We start from the raw sequence: 17,973 nt of genomic DNA, 5'->3' as shown, positions 1-17,973 counted from the left end.
CTTGAAATCCCAAGGGGTCTTCACCTCAGATGTGTGCGTGTGGGACCCAATGTTTGCTCTTCCACGGGCTTTAAACAATACAGTAACGTTTTATATAATTTTTTTTTCTTTTTTTTTCTATTTTTTTGAAGGCAAAATCTCCAAAGAGGGTGGCAGCAGCTGAGCTGGGGCAGGCAGAGACCGCTGCAGGTTCAGAGGCACCACCGGCCAAAAAACTGAAGGCTCCTTGGAAGTGTGCCAAGTGCAGCTTCACAACAGAGGTCAGCCAGGAGTTCCAGGAGCACATACCCCGGCACAAGACTGACAGCTCCACCTACCAGTGCTTGTTCTGTGGCCTGTGCTACACCTCTCACATCTCTCTGAACAGACACCTCTTCATCGTTCATAAAGTGAAAGATGAGGAGGAGGAGGAAGAGGAGGAGGAGGAGGAGGAAGAAGAGGAGGAGGAGGAAGGTGAAAGGCAGAAGTTACAAAGGGAGATGAGTGAGAATGGACACGAGGGGTATAATGGTGAGATGAACACCACGGCAGAAGAAGAAAACCTGAAATGCAAAGAGTGCAAAAGTGACTCTGCTCTTTGTGAACACAGTCAGACGTGTGGCGTGGAGGGTCGTCACAGCACCTCGCAGAACAATCATTCAAAGTCTCTTAAGACTTAAAAACAAAAAGAACCCCTTTTGGTTGGTCAGGGGCTTTTTTGTTGGGGGGTTTTTACTCAAAATATGGGGTGGGGATAGGGTGAATCTTCGAAATACTCTGTTGATTTCTTGGGATGGACATTGCTTTCCGTTAACTTCTATTTGTAAGGGAAATTTACAAAAGAAAAAACAAACAAACGAAACAACCAAACCCTGCCATTGCATCCTAAGCACTAACTCTGCCAGGCCAGAGGGGTGAAAAGGGAAAAGCAGGGCGAGAATCCTCGCTGGAGCTTGTCCAACTCCTGAGGATCAAGGAGCACTTTCTGCAGCTGCAGTTTCCTTAGGATGAGCTCTCTTCTTCCGAGTGTGCACTGCCTCAGCCTCTGCCTGGAGCTTCAGTCTTCCCTATCTCGCTTTCTTCCTCCTTCTATTTATGGCTTCTTTTTTTCTCTTCCCATCCCACCTTTCTTTTTCTCATTTTATCTCACGATGCTGTCTTGGCAGAGCACGCTTGTCAGGTCAGGACCCTGCTGGACAATCTGGCACCTTCTGCGCTGCCACGGGAGGGGTTCAGGGCTGAAGCCGTGCTGACTTTTCTTTGTTTGCCCGAGTAACAACTTGGTTTTCCAAAAGGCAATTTGTGGAAATGTCTTGGACCTCAAGCATTCCGAACGAGAATATTCTGTAGCCCTCCCCCTCTGGGCTGAGGCAGCCTGGTGCCCCTCCAGGCTCTGCTGCTGCCTCTGGGGGAGTTGGGCTGCTGGAGGGTGGCAGGGGGGAGCTCGGGCAGAGCCGGGGGGCCCCGTTCCCAGGTGGGGAAAACATCCCTTGCCCTGTCCTTGGTGTCTGCTGGAGCAAAACCATCCCAGCACTGCTGAGGGTGCCAGTTTGGACCTGGGGCTCCCTGACTGGTGGGTGTCCAGCGAGGGGAGCGTGTCCCACGGAGGGGCTCAGCCCAGCATCCCGGCCGGGCGGGTGCCAGCTCCCACCCATCACCTGGGATTCTTCCTTCCACGGAGTCATATTGACTCTCTCTTTCCTCATTCATTACTCCCTCCCCCCAGCCCAGCCACAAATGGTTTGTGTAACGTAATTATCTTCTATACTATTATTTTTTTATTACTCTGTTGAGCCAGAACCCTGCTCGTTATTGTTTACTTATGATGATGTTTAAATAATTTAAGAACTATTTATCTCGTGGCATTCGGATCGCTCCCCTTTCTCGTCCCGGGCCTGTTCTGACACGGGCGAGTTCGGACTCTTTATTTTCGGTTCGGGTGCGCGTTAGCCATGGGGAGGAGGCTTCTCCATGCAGCCTGGGGAGAGTGAAGGGCGGCGGGGGCCACTCCCGAGCCACCACGAATCCTTTTAACCCGCAGCGGCGTCTGTGCCTTGCTATGATGTTTACTTCCAATTATTGCAAATAAAAAGCATCCAAGGGGCCTGCCTGGGCGTCGTTCTTGGCCGAGCCCGCCACGACAGCCCGCGGCCGCCTCCCTCCCCCGGGGCCGGGACGGAAGCGGCTCCGAGGCGGGCGGAAGCGGGGCGGGAAGCGGCTCCGAGGCGGGCGGAAAGCGGCGGGGCCGGAAGCGGAAGCGGGGCCGGGGCGGGCGGGCGGGCGGTGCCGCCGGCGTCGGGGCCGGCGATGCTGTCGCTGGATTTTTTGGACGATGTTCGGCGCATGAACAAGCGGCAGGTGCCGAAACGGGGCTGGGGAGAATGGGAGGGGGAGACGGGGGGGGAGTCGGGATGGGTGTGTGTGGGTCGGATCCGGGCCGGGGCCGCGGAGACTGACACCTTCCCCTCCTCCCTCCCCCCTTCAGCTGTACTACCAGGTGCTGAACTTCGGCATGATCGTCTCGTCCGCCCTCATGATCTGGAAGGGGCTGATGGTGGTGACGGGCAGCGAGAGCCCCATCGTGGTGGTGCTGAGGTAAATCCGGCGGCGCGGGGGGTTCCCCGGGGGGGTTTCCCGGGGGCTCCTCCGGCACCAGCGACCCGGGCCTGGTAGCACCTCCACAACAGGACTCGAAGGGTTGGACTCGATGATCTCTGAGGTCCCTTCCAACCCAGCCTATTCTATGATTCTATGAACAGCCATTCGAAGGCTCCTGACATTTAAACCGACAACAACAGAAAAACCCGACTTCTGGTTGATCGGTGGGGTGTTGTTGTTGTTGTTTGGGGGTTGTGCACTCAAAAACCGGGGTGGGTGTGGGGTGAATCTTTGAAGTACCCTGCTGGTTCCTTGGGACGGGCATCGCTCCCCCTTCACTCCTGTTTGTGAGGGGAATTTGTAGAAGTCAAAAAAAAGCAAACCCTGCCGTTGCATCCTAAGCATTAACTCTCTGTCAGACCAGAGGATGAGAAGAGAAAGCAGAGTGAGAATCTGGGTTGAGAGGGATGAGGCAGCTGGAGGCTCCTGCCCCATTCCAAGAGGCTCTCTGGGAATCAGGGCTCTCGTGTCACATAGAGAGGCAGTGAGGGCAGAGGAGGCAGGGCTGGCAGCCTGGTGGAAAAAGAACCCCTCACCCTTCCACTGCCATCAGCTGGTGGGGGTGGGTGGTAGAGGGGTGGTTCTGAGGAAGGGGAAGGAGGAGGGAGGTCTTCAAAGAGTCACGGTGAGACCGTGACCCAGGCAGCAGAACACAGAAGGGCACTGGCACCTCCTACCTGCCTGTAGCTGCACCTCCTAACAGCCCTGTGGCTGCTGCAGGAGGAGCTGAAGCATGTGGCCAGTCTTGGTTAGTGAAAAGGAAGCTGAAATCTCTGAGATGCCAGGGAATAAACTTGTGTAGCGAAAAGGAGATGTGGTGGGTTTTAAAACAGGACCTGACTCGCTGGAAATGCTCAGTGAGCTGTCTTGGGTGTGATGCTGCATCCTTTGAAGTGTCCCTTGACTCTTCTTTCAGAGCTGCTTAGTTTTTTCCCTTGGCCCTCTAGCAAGTTGTGTCATGGCCAGGAGAAGGGGAGCTGAGCACATTGCCCTCACCCAAGTGCCCTGCAGGAGGTACCACCAGTGTTACTCCCACCCTTCCAGAGCCTGGGACAGTTTCTTCTTGTGGCCAGAGTTCCTGGGCAGCCATTGGGTGCTGTCATATGCCAGGTGGATATCACACGGGGCCTGTTTTGTGGCCACATTGGCCTTTCCTTCTGTTTCTAGGTTGGTGTTTATTACCATAGGATCACAGAACTGTCAGGGTTGGAAGTGACCTTAAAGCTCATCCAGTTCCAACCCCCCTTCCATTGGCAGGGACACCTCCCACCAGCCCAGGTTGCTCAGAGCCTCATCCAGCCTGGCCTTAAAAACTTCCAGGGATGGGGCTTCAGCCACCTCCTTGGGCAACCTGTGCCAGGGTCTCACCACGCTCATGCCCAAGAACTTCTTCCTGATGTCTAATCTGAATCTATCCACCTAGAGTTTTAATCCATTCTCTCTGCTCCTACCACTACCTGAGATCCTAAAGAGTCCCTCACCAGCTTTCTCCTGGGCCCCTTTAAGGTAGTGGAAGGCCACAGTAAGGTCTCTTCAGAGTGTTCTCTTCTCCAGACTGAATAATTCTCTCAGTCTGTTTCCATAGGAGAGGTGCTCCAGCCTCCTGATCACCTTCGTGGCCCTTCTCTGGACACCAGCACGTTCAGATCTTCCTTGTAACAGGGGCTCCAGAACTGGATGTGTGCCATTTAACAAAACTCCCACAAATTAAAGCCAAACATTCCCTCCTGTGAAGCCCACAGGAGGTGCTTCATGCTGTTCCTCCCTCCTCAGGTCGTGTCCCTTCCTCAGGGAGGTGTTCTGCTTGTTCTGAGCAGCTGCCTCAGGATCAAACATCAAGCTCTGCTGTAGTTTAAAGTTCACCATTTTTCCTTGGCTGCTGCATTATTTATTTGGAATTAAGCAGGTGAAGCATTTTGTAACAATTGCCATTTACGAGATGGGGAGGAAAAAAAGCACTGGAACAGCAGTGCCTGGGACGAGGTCGTTTAGCAAAACTGATGAATCACAATGACAAGTTTTTAGCACAGCGTGTCTGTTCCAGATGGGGATCCAAGAGTCTGGATGCTTTTAGTGCTCTGGTCGTGAGGATGGTCTGTCTACCTGTGAAAAGTAAAAATAAATGAAAGAAAGCTTCCCACCACTCCAGTGCTGCCAGAATCCGATGAGATCCTGCTTGTCAGGAGCTTTGTTGGTGTGGAGCAAGCTGAAGGGCTTTCCTGTTGGGTGTTCTTGGAACCCCAGGTGCTGGTCCTCTTTTCCCAGCAAACCTGAAGTGCTGGCAGGGTGGTGACTGAAAATCTGAATGCAGTAGAGGCTGGGCACCTGCCAGGTTTCCAAAGTGGGTTTTCTTTAGGAGCTTTTCACTGGGGCTCACTCATGTAAGATTTTTCTTAAAGGACTGTAAATTCTGCAGACTGCTTCTCTGTGTTTAAATCTTGTTCAAAAGGAGGACAAAGGGTGTATGAAGAATTTAAAATTTTCAAGAGGGGAGATTTAGGTTAGATGTTAGGAAGAAATTCTTCAATTTGAGGGTGATGAGACCCTGGCCCAGGTTGCCCAAGGACGTTGTGGCTGCCCCCTCCCTGGCAGTGTTGAAGGCTGGATGGGGCTTGGAGCAACCTGGGCTGGTGGGAGGGGTCCCTGCCCATGCAGTGGGTTTGGAACTGGGTGATCTCAAAGGCCCCTTCCAGCCCAAGCCATTCTGTGATTCATTTGCTCCTCTTCTCTTTTCCAGTGGCAGCATGGAGCCTGCGTTTCACAGGGGAGATCTCCTGTTCCTCACAAACCGAATTGAAGATCCCATCAGAGTGGGAGAAATCGTGGTCTTCAGGATAGAAGGAAGGGAAATCCCTATAGTCCATCGTGTCTTGAAAATTCATGAGAAGTATGTTGAGAACACTGGGGGGTTGTGCTGCAGATGTTTAGCTACATTGTATATTTTTCTCATAATTTTGAGTAAACCAGTGTGTGGGTTGTCATTAACAGGTACCCAGGTACTGTAGGAAGCAAGGTAGAAGTTTCAGAAAGACAAAATCTGTCCTTCTTGGTTTTGTTGTAAAGATCATCCAGAAGAATGCACAGGAGAGTCTGTGCCAGTATCGTGGACTCTCCGTGTCACTTGATGTCTCCAGTGCCATCATTTCCATCCTGAGCTGCTCCACAGCCTTGCTGTAGTGTCTCCTCTAGGTCTGGCTGCGTTTGTGGGCACGACTCTTGTCTGTAGAGAACAAAGGATATGTTGTGTGTGGCAGGCATCATTTTACAGCTGGTCTTGATGGTCCTGGCTCCTCTCATACAGAGACAGGGCCTTTTTTTTCTCTGGAGGAAGTTTGTGTGCTCTATCCATGTTGCACTCTCTGAGTCCTTTTCATGCTCTGAACGGGTAACGCGTTGTGTGTGAGAAGGAACAGAACGTGGTCACTCTGGTTTGATGCTGAACAGGGCTCAGTTTTCCAAGCAAGGCTTCCTCCACAGCCCTCCTAGTAGACAGAGCAGATTCTTCGCTGTTCAGGTTTAGTCTGTACCCAAAACTTTTTAGCAATATCAGTTTTCGAAGTGCTGTTCTTTGATACCACTTACCTGAAAATAAGGTCAGTACACTCAGTAAGTTTGATGCCTAACATTGCAACGTGCACTTTTTGGGATGTCTTTGGAGCTCTTATAAGTGAAATGCTACTTTTGTCCTCCCCTGTTGCATACTAAAGACTCAGCTGGTGCTGCTTGGTCTGATAAGTAAAGAGGCAGTTAAGGTCAGGGTCTTCTTTTTCTGCTCTCAGCCAATGCATTCTGTGTGGCAGTTCAGCTCCAGAGATCACCCATCCTTTTTTTTACCCACCCTTTAAACAAAGGTGTCCATCTCTTTGTTTTCTGACATGTAACAGGACCATATTGCCAGTCCTAGATACAGAGAAGTAAAGCCATTCTCCAGTCTTTCAGGTTTCATTTAAATCAAACAACCAAGCACAAGCCTGAAGGGAAGTTTAACTTAGGGAAGTTAAAACAGAAAAATCTGTTCTGTGACCTGAAGCTGGGTGCTGCAGGCAAGACTCTGAGGTTTCAGGTGCTTCTTCTCGTGCCAGTTTGGAGTTCTGGAGTGTCCTCTAAGTGGCTGGAGTTTCCCATTTCTTCCTGCAGCTATGGACTGAATCTGAAAACTGTGGTAGCTGACAGGGTGTCAAAGTGGAGGAAAACAGAAACCCTACTGGTTCTGTGGTGGCTCGGGCTTGTGTTCAGTATTGTCACAGTGAGGAAATGGTTTTTTACTTGCTAGCCTTTTTTCTTCTGTGTGCAGAAAAAACTGAGTTCATTCTTTATCTCTCAGCACAGATTCTGTCATCAAAATTTACTTGGTGGTTTTGGTGCAGCACAGACAGAGCAGGCTGCATCCACCCTTCAGACAGCAGAGTGCTGCGGGCTTCTTGCTCTGGTTTGTGGTGGAGCCTTGAATCTGCACTCTTATGCCATCCATCTTCAGAACTAAAACTGCATTATCTGCACCTTTGGGTATCTTCATCTTTTTCCAAACTGTATCTCCAAGCTCCCAGAGTGTTTACTGTTCCCAAATGTGAGCCAAATGTGCTTGAAGGAAGGTCTGTTATTTTTTTTTCCTCCCCCTTTTTCTCCTTCCAAGCTTTTCCTCTCAAGTTAACACACTTTTGTATTCAAGCACGATGAGAACAGCCTGAGCTCTGAAGATCTTCTGTATACCTTTGGGTTGCATTTCATCTGTCATGTGTGTGAGCACACTGACAAGAGTCAAGCAACAAGAACATTGCTGCTCAGCACCTCCCTTCAGATGCCCACAGGGAGATGGCAGCAGCCGACCCATCCCAGAGCAGCAACACAAACTGCTGCATGTGAAGCAAGCACTGCTGGTTGTCCAGCAAGATGTGTGGAAGTGGCTGGGGAAGGATGCAGAACAAGGTGTATAGAGCTTGAGCACAGCAGCAGCTGCTTCCAGGTCAAAGCAAAGGTTCATCTGCTCCAGGATCCTGTTTCTGACCAGCAAATGAATTCACCTCAGGGCAAATTGAAGAAAGGAGAGGGTGCAGAACGATCATTTCCCCTGCAAGTGGCAGTTCTGTATTAATGCCCTCTTTTGTTTTTTACATTGAGTACCTGGTCACTTTTTGAACTCATACAGTATCTTGGCACCCAAAATATCCTCTTGGAAATAACATGGTTTAGTTTGCAGTGTGTTAGTTAAGCGCAGCACCGTCTCTGGCTGGTTTTAACCTCTTACCTCTGACTTTTCTTTGATGCTCTCCAGGTCTTGTATCAGAAGAGATAGTGAAAAACTGATTGTTGCTGCCTGTGCCATTTGTGCTGGACTACCTACCATCATATCTTCTATCAGTTCTGGCTTTTCCAGACTGAAGAGTCCTGGTCTGTTGTTTCTTGCATGGAAGTGGTTCTAGACCTTGTTATCCATTTCTGAACCTTTGCCAGTTCTCTCCATTTCAGAAAAGGATGTAGGGGATTAGGAACTGCACAGAGCATTCAAGATAGAGGCACATTGTGAGTCCATGCAGTACCACAGTGGTATTGTTTGTTTTGTTCTGTCCCCTTTTCCTAATAATTTCTAAGCTTCAGCTTGCTTCTGACCACTACTGCTTTAACCCCAAGTCTCATTTTGGTGGCAGAACCCAATATGGAGACCAGAACCCAACATTTATACGTGAAGCAAGAGAAGTCTCAACATGATAGAGGTACAAAGCGAAGAGGCAAGAGCTGCACCTTTGCTAGAAATGGCTCATCCTCCTGGTTCTGTTCTTCAGTTTTCCCAGAAAGCTTTGCTGGAGCCAGGGTTCATTCTTCCCTTGGCAGTTTTTTTCCAAACAGTCTGCTTCCCATCTGACAGTTTCCCTTTTTCACACTGCTCCAACATACAGGACACAAGTGCTTCTGATATCTCTGCGTTAGTCTCTACATGCTTGATCTAGAAGTGCTTTCCATAAATTCCTTGTTCCCTGGCTGACCTGGCTCTCTTGTCTTTGCCAGGCAAAACGGTGACATCAAATTTCTGACAAAGGGAGACAATAACGCCGTTGATGACAGAGGGCTCTACAAACGAGGGCAGAACTGGCTGGAGAAAAAAGACGTAGTAGGACGAGCACGGGGGTAAGCCAAGCTGAAAAAGATACAACTTCTTTACACTGCCGTCCCCCAGTGCCATCTGTTCAGCCCCCTCTCCTCTCAGCCTCTCCCTGCTGGGTTTTTGTGACCCGCTGGAATGCGTTTCAAGAGGCACTGTGGAGAGTTAAAAGACAAAGGTGGTTCAGTTCTTAGCTTGGCATAAGCAAAGGTGTCAAAGCTGTGAGCTGCATCTTGAGGTCTTGGGTGCTGGATGGACACCCATGCAAAGGCAGTGCATGCTCAGGCATGAGCAGAGTGCTCATCAGAATTAATCTGTGCAGGGAAGTGAGGTCTGAAGAAGGCAGAGGCTGTTTGTGCTCTGGGGGCTCTTGTCACTCAATCCCCCCTGCCATGGCTCCCTCCTTGGGAAGATGTCCCAAGCCTGCTGACTGTTGCCCTCAGCATGCTTGACTGTCTCTTGCTTTGCACAAGCACCAGACACTGCTTCTGCCATAGGCCCCTTGAGTGCTGTTTGCTTTAATAAAAGCTTTATTCTTGTAGATTCGTGCCCTATATTGGAATAGTGACTATCTTAATGAATGATTATCCAAAATTTAAGGTAAGAGCCCCTTCATTTTCCCCCACTTCAGCTCAAATGGCTCCATGAGAGCTTGATACACACCCTTTGCCCTCTCTGCTGCTGTGACTGCATCTTTAGGTGTGAATGTTCACTCTGTGTCTTTTCCTCTCTCTTGCAGTATGCAGTCCTCTTTCTACTGGGTTTATTTGTGCTCGTCCATCGAGAGTAGCCTCTTGCACTGAAGTATGAGGTGAAGGTGCCATGGAATTTTTTTAGATGAACGTTTTAAGTAGCTGATGGTCTGATGTGCCCTGAGGAAGAAGAAAACATGCATTTCAAAGCTTCTTGCCAGTTTGGGTTTGTTTTGTTTTTTACTGCCTAAGGGCGAATGTTTGTCACAGTATTTCCAATGGTTTGTCACATTTTAGCATTTTTAGTGAGTTTTTATATTAAAATTCTAAGCCAATCTGTTCAGTGTTTGTACTTTGAAGCTGAGCTTCCTCTTGAAGTGCCTGTAGGACTGTGTCCTCTCAGCCTGTGCCTCTGCTGGGCAAGCGTGACCTCTCCCTTTGCTGGCTGACCTGTCAAACAGTGAGCTGTGCAGGTGATGGTTTTTTTCCTATTCAGAACTGGAATAAAGATTTTGCAACTTGCCCAGTATGAGCCCTGCCACATTCTTTGTTATTGCTCTGCTGAGTGTGGCCTCGTTGCCCAATTTCCCTTGGGGGGTACCTGGGCTTTGCTGTCACAAACTGACTCCTGGAGCTGAGCAAACTGCCTTGTCCTTTCTTCACAGAACAATAGTACCTACTCCTCTTGTTTCTTTTTGGAGAGTCAAAAGTCCTGAGCTGTAGATCCACTCAGTATTTCCATGTTTCTGTCAATCACACTGAAATAACCTGCTGAAAGACTGCAAGGTGTTCTGGGCAGATGGTTCTTGCTGGGACAGCTTCTCCCTGGCTATGGGAACCTGTCTCCTTCTAGTCTGTGCTTCCTCTTGGTCAACAGCTCTCCTCATGGTCTTGTAAAGCCTACAGATGGTTCAAAGCTACTTGAGATGCATTTCACCCTGTCCTGTATTGCCTCTTCTTCACGGCTGCTCCAAGACTTTGCAGCAGCAGAGATCACTGAAGGTGGTTGCTGCTGCTGCACAGGCAGTCTGTGGAGGCTGTTTGTGGGCTGTTTTCTTGCATACCTACCTCACTGCCAAGCCTGTCCCACCTCTGGAGAGGAATTGTGCCCTCAGTTAATGGCCATAGGACTGTTTTGTTCACTGCTTGGTAGCTGGGCTGACCTGTGGTGTCGCAACATGAGTTGGTTTATCTGGATGGTTTCTTCCCTGGGTAGGATGAAGAAAAAAAAAAAACATCTTATGTTTGGGACACTGCAAAGACTTTACAAGTGGGTTCAGCCCTTACTGCTTGGACCTGGGCCTGGAGTACTGAGTAAACATAATAACTTAGTAGTAGTAAAAAAATGGTAATGAAGTGGTAAAAAAGCCTGTATCTCCCACTCCCACTGCTGGTGAAGCCCTTGGAAAGAGAATTTGGCTGCAGAGCTTTTCCAGAACACCTGAGTCACAGGTGGGTTGTTTTGTCAAAAGCCACAGCCCTGAGGGAACACAGAATGTCTCAGGAGGAGACATCACCGTGCAGCACTTAGCTGGGGACCTGGAGCAGCATTTCTGCCTGTGCAGCACTGAGGCTGAGTCTCCATTCCCTGTTTTCCCTTTAGCTTAAACTGCTTTTTGTGCATAAATCGCTTTTTTTTACCTTGGGCTGCGTTGAGGACTGAGTTGAGCTCTTCTGAAATCTGCTAATCAACACCTCCCAGTGCAAACTCCCTGAAAGTGCTGCTGTTGCTGTTCTCCCGGTCCTCTCGCTTTCACACCTTTTGCAAAAATCTGAGCCTGCAGAAGCCGCTGTGTTACTGTTGCCGAGTGAACTTAACAAAAAAGGGCGAAAATACAAAGGATTTGTGATTGTAGGCGGTGCAAGGATTGGCTCTCAGAGACCAACTGCTGAAGCCCCAGTTCCGAGAGAAAAGAAATGGTCTTTCTGAGATGCTGTGAGGTAAGAATGTGCTCCTCCTGGTTGGGACAGGGTCAGCCGGCTGGTGTTGCGGGTTCCTGGCAGCAGGTGTCACCTCTCGGAAGCAAAGGAGGATGCAAACCCTCCCCTGGGCACTTGCAGGGAGGTGTCCCTTTCCCAGCCTTGCTCTTGCAGGATGCTGGGAGAAGTAATTGAGCAGGAAGTGCTTAAAACCTCAGGAGAAGTCTGGGATGAAGCCTGCTTGCAGCCCAGCTTGAGTGGGTTCACAGGCACTTTGGGGTCGCCCTAAATCAGGGGCTGTGGTAATGGGGTGTGGGAGTTCAGCCCGTGTTCTGCCTATTTTCAGCTCAGTGTTCAGTGTTCTCTGCAGTCGTGAAAGGAGGTGATGACTCTAATTGGAGTGAGGATAAATAAGCACTTTAATCCCCTCACAGCTCGAACACCCGCCAGCTCCCGGGCTGCCTCCCACATCCCCTCCTGCATCCCTGTAATGCCTTTCCTGACACGCTGGGAAAAGAGGATGCCAGGGAGAAGCCTGCACAAGCTGGGAACTGAGAACACAGGGGCAGGATGAGTCCTTGCTGGCTCTGTCCCCCCCAGACTTATTCTGCTTTGCCGAGCAGAAAAGCTACAGAGCCTGCAGGATCCCTGGTTCAGCTGGGTGCTGATGCTGAAACGTTTGGTGAGCCTGTAGAGCCAGAGGTTTTGCTGTTAGGACTTGATGTTTCTTTTTGTTTGGTTGGTTGGTTTTGGTTTGTTTTTGGGGTTTTTTTTGTTTTGGTTTGGGGGGGTTTTTTTGTTTTTTGTTTGTTTTTCTTTTCTCTTTTTTGTGTGTGTTGGTTTTTTAAATGTCTTTTTGGTTTTAATTCTTACTTTTATTTCAGTTTTCTTCTTTTTTTTTAAAGGTGAAGCTGTCCAGCCAGCTCCAGCAAAGCCATTGAGACGTGAGGCTTAGGCAAGATGGAGATCTTTGTGTCACAACAGCAGTGGGATTTGTTTGTGAAGTATGTGGGTGTTGAAAGGCCTGGTTTAAAAAGGAAAAAAAAACCAAAAAGAAAAGGAGACAAATTTACCAGTGCTAAGACTGCTTCTGTGTCTGTTGTGGTTACAGCCAAACAGAGCAGGTTTTCTGGTGGGCAGTTTCACTGCTTAATTACTGTTGTATCACATCTGCAGCTCAGGGCACAGATTCCTTCATGGGCAGGAGCTGTTCCACAGAGCACAGCAATGCTGGGCTAGTGCTCATCATCGCCTGCACGTTGTTGGGTGGCTCTGATTTCCACAGCACAGCTAAATGTGGAAGCAGAAGGGTGATGGATGGAAGGAGTAATGTGCTGCAGCTGAAAGATCCCTGAGACAGAAGCTGTCTCTATACGTTTGTGATGCTTGAATGCTCGGCTGTCAGTTAAACAGTAGCAAGAATTACACTCTTTCCTCCAGATCTGTTGCTGCATGTTGCTTAGCAAGGGTTTCTGGGGCTTGGATTTGCAGGATGAGGGGTTGCATGCTGTCTTTAAGGAGACTGGGTGACTTTGTGGTGGTTTTCCTGCCCTTAAAATCAGAACAGGGCAGGAAAAAAGCTTTTAAAATTTTTTTTTCTCCCTAGGAGAATCTGCAGGGTGAAGTCTTGTCTGTGCCTGGTTTAAAACCCCTTCCCACTGGAGAAATGTGTGGACACAAACCCAGCAGATGGCTCCTGGCCTGGGCTGAGCTCCTTGGCCAAGAGAAGGTGAGGTGGCTGCACTGAGCGTGTCCCCTGGGGATGGTGCCTGTGCTGGAGCAGGGGAAATGCAAAGCAGATGCTTCCCATGTCCTGGTCTGAACACCCACGTGGTGCCAGTGACTCAGTGGCTGAATGGGATGATGAGGAGTGTCCTGGTTTCGGTCCTCAGGCTGCAAGGAATGCCTGGGTGATGCCTTCACCATTTCCCTCAGGGGCAGCAGTTGATGTGCAGGAGGTGACCGGTCTGACCGTCTCATCCCTGGCTGCTGGGAAAAGAGAATGAGTGCCTACGTAGCATTTTGAGCCAATTTAATAGCTTCCTGACCCTCTTACCTTCTCCCCTCCTTTTCAGTACTTCCATCCCTTTGCTGTCTGCACCCAGCTGGTTCCACCCATCAGCAAGGGCTCTGCCGAGGAATCTCCACCAGCCTGGCAGGGTTGTGACTCCAGCACTTCTTCTGTCCTGGTGCATCTGTCTTCTTGGGTCTACCTAGAAATAATCAGGTGGATTCCCTGCTGGCTGGCAGTCTGCCCAGCCATGAGGAGCTTCTCTTCGTGCTAGCAGCTTTTCTGCTGCTGCATGCTCAGTCCTGCTTGGCCCTCAATTTCTGTATAAAAATCCCACCAGCTCTGCCCCGCATTCCCCTCCTTCCCAGTGGAGCAGGGCTGTCCCTACATGCTTGGTCCTGCTGGCTGAGTGTAGGGGTGTTAAACCTCTTCCTGCTCGTGGGGCAGTTCACACACAGGTTCAATTCTAGCAGGTCCTTTGAATGCTTGATCTGGCAGAGCTCTCTGAGGGAAACCAAGGATCTCCACAGAGAAGTGCAGCCTAAAGAGGGATGGACTAGAAATGCACCCTCTGTGACCCAGAATGGAGCAGGCACACTCACTGGCTTTTGCTCTTTCTGCTCAGCTCCTCAGCTCTTGACTTTTTGGCTCTTTCTCTTTTGTAATTCAAAAACACATCCTGGACCCCTCTCTGCCGAGCATCTTCATACCAGCTTTTCCTTCCAACCTCTCCTCCTCCTGTAGAAACTGACCTTGCAGGGTTTGTTTCCAGAGAGACAGAAGTTAAATTAATGTGGGGAAAATGAACTTCATTTCTCTGAACCTCTGTTTGCTCGGTGTCGGATTTCTGCCACTTCATTCTGGTTGGGACCCTTCTGGGTTAGGCCTGGATTTGCCTGCAAGAAAACCAGATTTTGTTCTCAAAGTCTTCTTGCAGAGCACTTATTTGTCCAGGGGACTGAGCAGGAATCCTCAGGGAAACCGCAACTCATTTAATGGCTTTAATGAAAATTGAAGAAGAGCTGAAAGCAAGATGTGTGAGATTTCAAATTTTATCTTTTATAAGCAGCAGTTGTTGCCTGTGGATGAATGAGTGTAACAGAGGGATTTAATCTTGGTAAACAAGAGACAAATGCGTCAAAAGAGATCCTCAGGCATGTGGCAGGACTTTAAATTTGACCTGGGTTTGGCAAAGTGGTGAAGAAGAGGCTGAAACAGCTTAACCACCACTAAGGGTTTTATTGGCACTGGGAGCTCTGTGAAAATGACAAATAGGAGGGTTTGAGGCCTTTGCTCTTTGTATTTTTTTTTATTAGAGCCATCGGTTTTGCCTGCCCAAGTGGATATTTGCAGGGCCTGGGAGAGCCTGTGCTGTGTTTCTGGAGCTCCCCAGCTCCCAGGCCAGACTGGCCACCTCTCTGGAAGATGCCTTAGTCAGTTCCAAGGTATCACAGCATAACTCAGCAGAGAAGAAACCACATGGACCTTGCTTTAAATGCTACAAACCAAGGTATTTCCAGGTTGGTCTGTTTGATCCTTACGAGCTGAGTATTTCACAGCTCTGTTGCTCTGCATGGACAAGAGCTGCTCTTCAGTAGTGAACAGAGTGCCCCAGGTGTCCTGTGCTGCCACAAGCTCCTGGACACCAGCAGTGGAAGAACCTGCAGAAGAGCTCAGTGACCACAAGAATATCCATGAACCCCCAGGCCTGGCTGAAGCTGCCCACAGGCTCTGAAGGGACATAAACCCAAAACACTGAGCTCCCTGTTGTGGTGAACACCCCTTCTGTCAAGCCCCCCGTGGCACCAGCGGACAGAGGTGGAGGTGCAGGGATCTGTAGGCTCTGAACCAGATCTGTGCATGGCTGCTTAAAGAGCAGACTCGTAGCTGGCTGAGAAGGGGTGTGGGCATGGTGAGCACACTGGGATCATCCCTCTAGATTTCCCAGAGGTGTTTGGCAAGGTCCCTCTGCAAAGGCTCCTAAAGAAAGGAAACAGCTTTGGAATAGGTGGCGAGGTCCTTATGGGGAGAAGTAATTTTTTAAAAGGTTTGGAACAAAAGGTAGAGGGCAACAATCTGTGGCTGAAAACATTAGGGAGATGTGCAAGGACCGTGTTGAGGATATTCAAAAATTATGAAACCAAGCAAATCCCAAAGTTTGCTGCTGATACAAAGGTTTGGGTGGCTGAAGGTCAGCTGTGGAAAGAGACTGGGCAATAAAATAGATGAAATGTAAATGTACATAAATATATAATGGTGCACAGGGGGGAAAACCAATTTTGACTCTACTGATAAAACAACAGGTTCTGAGCTAAGTGTTACCATCTGGAACGTCAGGGCTGTAACAGATTGTGCTATGAAAATGTCAGTTCAGTGGTCAGTAGCCAGTGGGAAAACAAAATGTATGCGAGACTTACTGGGGGAAAGCAAGAGTGCAGAAGAGACAGTCACCATCTCCTCCATCTGGAGGCATTGGGGGAAACCAGTGGTGCAAGCCAAGGAAGTTCTGCAGAGCTTCTGGACTGCTTGGGGTGAGAAAGAACCATTCCTGGTGGCTGTGGATCTGCTCAGGGCTGCAGAGGGATGGTTGCAGGTCCCAGCCCCAGAAGATTAATCCCACTAGGAAAGGGGATGGTCACCTCAGAGCAGATGCTTGCTCTGCCTTGCCACGGTAACCATCTGTCAGAAGTCTGGCAGGGTTTGCTGAGTCACCTCTGTCCTTCCCTGGCTCCACTGCAAGGCCCTTGCAGGAAGCTGGTGGCCGACAGGCAGGATCTCCTGCAGCACCTGCTGAAGCCAGTGAGATGACCTTTGCAGGCAAAACTGACCTCTCAAAATAGAATTTGTAATACCTGTAAGATGGGAAGATTCCTTTGGTGGCTGGGAACTGCTGGGAGAAGGAACCTCTGCTGAGCTGGAGGGAGCGAGCCATGGATGAGCACTGCAGTGACAATTTCAGCCCTAAGTCCTGGAGGTCTCAGCAGGCTCCAGACCAAAGCTGGCACATCAGTGGGCTCCAGCCTCCTCTGCTGCTTGGCAGGTAGGTGAGCAGCCACTGGGAGACCTTAGAGCACCTTCCAGTCCCTGAAGGGGCTACAGGAAATATGGGGAGGGACTTTGAACAACGGTCTGGAGTGATAGGATGAAGGGGAATGGTTTCAAGCTGAGAGAGGGGACATTTAGGTTAGACATTAGGAAGAAAGTCTTCCCTGTGAGGCTGGTGAGCCCCTGGCCCAAGTTGCCCAGAGAAGCTGTGGCTGCCCCATCCCTGAAAGCTGAATGGGGCTTGGAGCAACCTGGTCTATCTGAAGGTGTCCCTGCCCATGGCAGGGGGGTGGGACGAGTCTTTAATGTCCCTTTGGACCCAAACCAGTCTGAGATTCAATGAGTCTGACTCCACCAGGCTGGTAAGTGGGGATTGGAGTTCAGGTTGTGGTGCCTCTCCCAGACAGGTAATTAAAGTTTCCCAAATTAAGAACAACATCACCTCTTTGTGAAGAAGATACAGACCAAAAAATTCCAAGGAAAACCTGGTCTCCGTTTCTAAGCAAGGCCACTTACGATGTTATGAGGTGTGCTGAGCCTCTTGCTCAGGATATGTAGGTGTCTGGGATTAGTTTTTAAGGTGTCTGCTGCAAAGGATGGAGGAAGTGTTCCCAGAGCCCAGTTGCTGTGTCCCTCAGTGTCAGCACTGCTGCTCCACAAGCCCTGAGCTCAGGTTGCTCTCACAAGTTGTTTTCTATAAAAGCCCACTGGCTACTCCCACTCCCAGCCTCCCCCATATCCCTGAGCAGCTATTCCATCTTCTTCCCAGGCTTCAGATGAGGGGTTTGGACTCAGATCTCTCCCGCATGCCCCATCTGGCCAAATCTCAGTGCCTGGCAATTAACCCAATGTCCCCTCAGTTTCTCACCATTTGCTGTGGAACTGCAACAGAGCAGGAGCTCCCTGCTTCCCTTTTCCCAGTCTTTCCCAAGCCTGCTGGGATGAGGAATACCCTGATCCTGGGGACACCCAGTTCCTCCTCTCCCACCCTGGCCAGGGTAATGCTTGCAGCCAGCAGCTGATAAAGAGTCAAGATGTGTTACCAGTTAAAACGGAGCTAGTTAAAAAATCAACCCTGTTTGAAATGCTGTGCTGATCCCTGCTTCTTGTCCCCTGCTCCTCTCCCTTAATCCCCCCTGGAGCACTTTGCTGCCCTGAAGGAGGAGGATTTAACCCCAGTCATGCTTTGGTAGGTGTCCTAATTGCCCAAGGTCCTTTTCTCTGCCCTTTCTGTAATTGGCATCACTTTATCCCTGGCCTCATCCTCCACAATCCTGCAGCGAATCTCTTGTCTCTCTCTTCTCCACCTCTGTCTGCTGCAGACACTGTGTGCAGGGACACAGACCAGGACAGAGCCAGTCCTGGTGGGCCATGGGGCAGAGCTTTGGACCATGACACAGGGAGCAGTTCCCTCCAGACAGCAAGCTGCATCTCCCTGAGTGAAGCTTCTGTGTGAGAAGCAGCAGACAAATCCCCTGTTTGTGCAGTGGAGCCAGCATCTCCGAGGCAGCTCAGCTTCCCAGATAAAAGCCCTTCCCCAGCCTGAGGAGAAGCCAGACCCATCTGCACCA

General features: G+C 49.9%; 2 protein-coding genes across 2 annotated transcripts in view; both read left to right on the top strand.

The window, feature by feature from the left end:
- The window catches only part of ZNF592 (zinc finger protein 592), a 36,469-nt gene extending 34,389 nt beyond the window's left edge, over positions 1-2,080 (top strand). The window contains exon 10 of the mRNA XM_030457183.1: positions 132-2,080. Within this exon, the coding sequence (XP_030313043.1) occupies positions 132-659 (528 nt within the window). The 3' untranslated portion in view covers positions 660-2,080. The remainder of the gene's footprint in view (positions 1-131) is intronic.
- A 132-nt stretch (positions 2,081-2,212) lies between these two features.
- Positions 2,213-9,951, top strand: SEC11A (SEC11 homolog A, signal peptidase complex subunit). Its single transcript, XM_030457247.1, has 6 exons — positions 2,213-2,337; positions 2,465-2,574; positions 5,375-5,524; positions 8,641-8,760; positions 9,277-9,334; positions 9,474-9,951. Exons 1-6 carry the CDS (start codon positions 2,287-2,289, stop codon positions 9,522-9,524), a joined length of 540 nt encoding a protein of 179 aa, XP_030313107.1. The 5' UTR covers positions 2,213-2,286; the 3' UTR covers positions 9,525-9,951.
- Positions 9,952-17,973: the final 8,022 nt, after the last annotated feature.

The sequence above is a fragment of the Calypte anna genome, chromosome 10 (assembly GCF_003957555.1).
Source record: "Calypte anna isolate BGI_N300 chromosome 10, bCalAnn1_v1.p, whole genome shotgun sequence".
Taxonomy (NCBI): domain Eukaryota; kingdom Metazoa; phylum Chordata; class Aves; order Apodiformes; family Trochilidae; genus Calypte; species Calypte anna.
The sequence above is the reverse complement of the archived record's forward strand: the minus strand, read 5'-3'. Positions and strand labels throughout refer to the sequence as shown.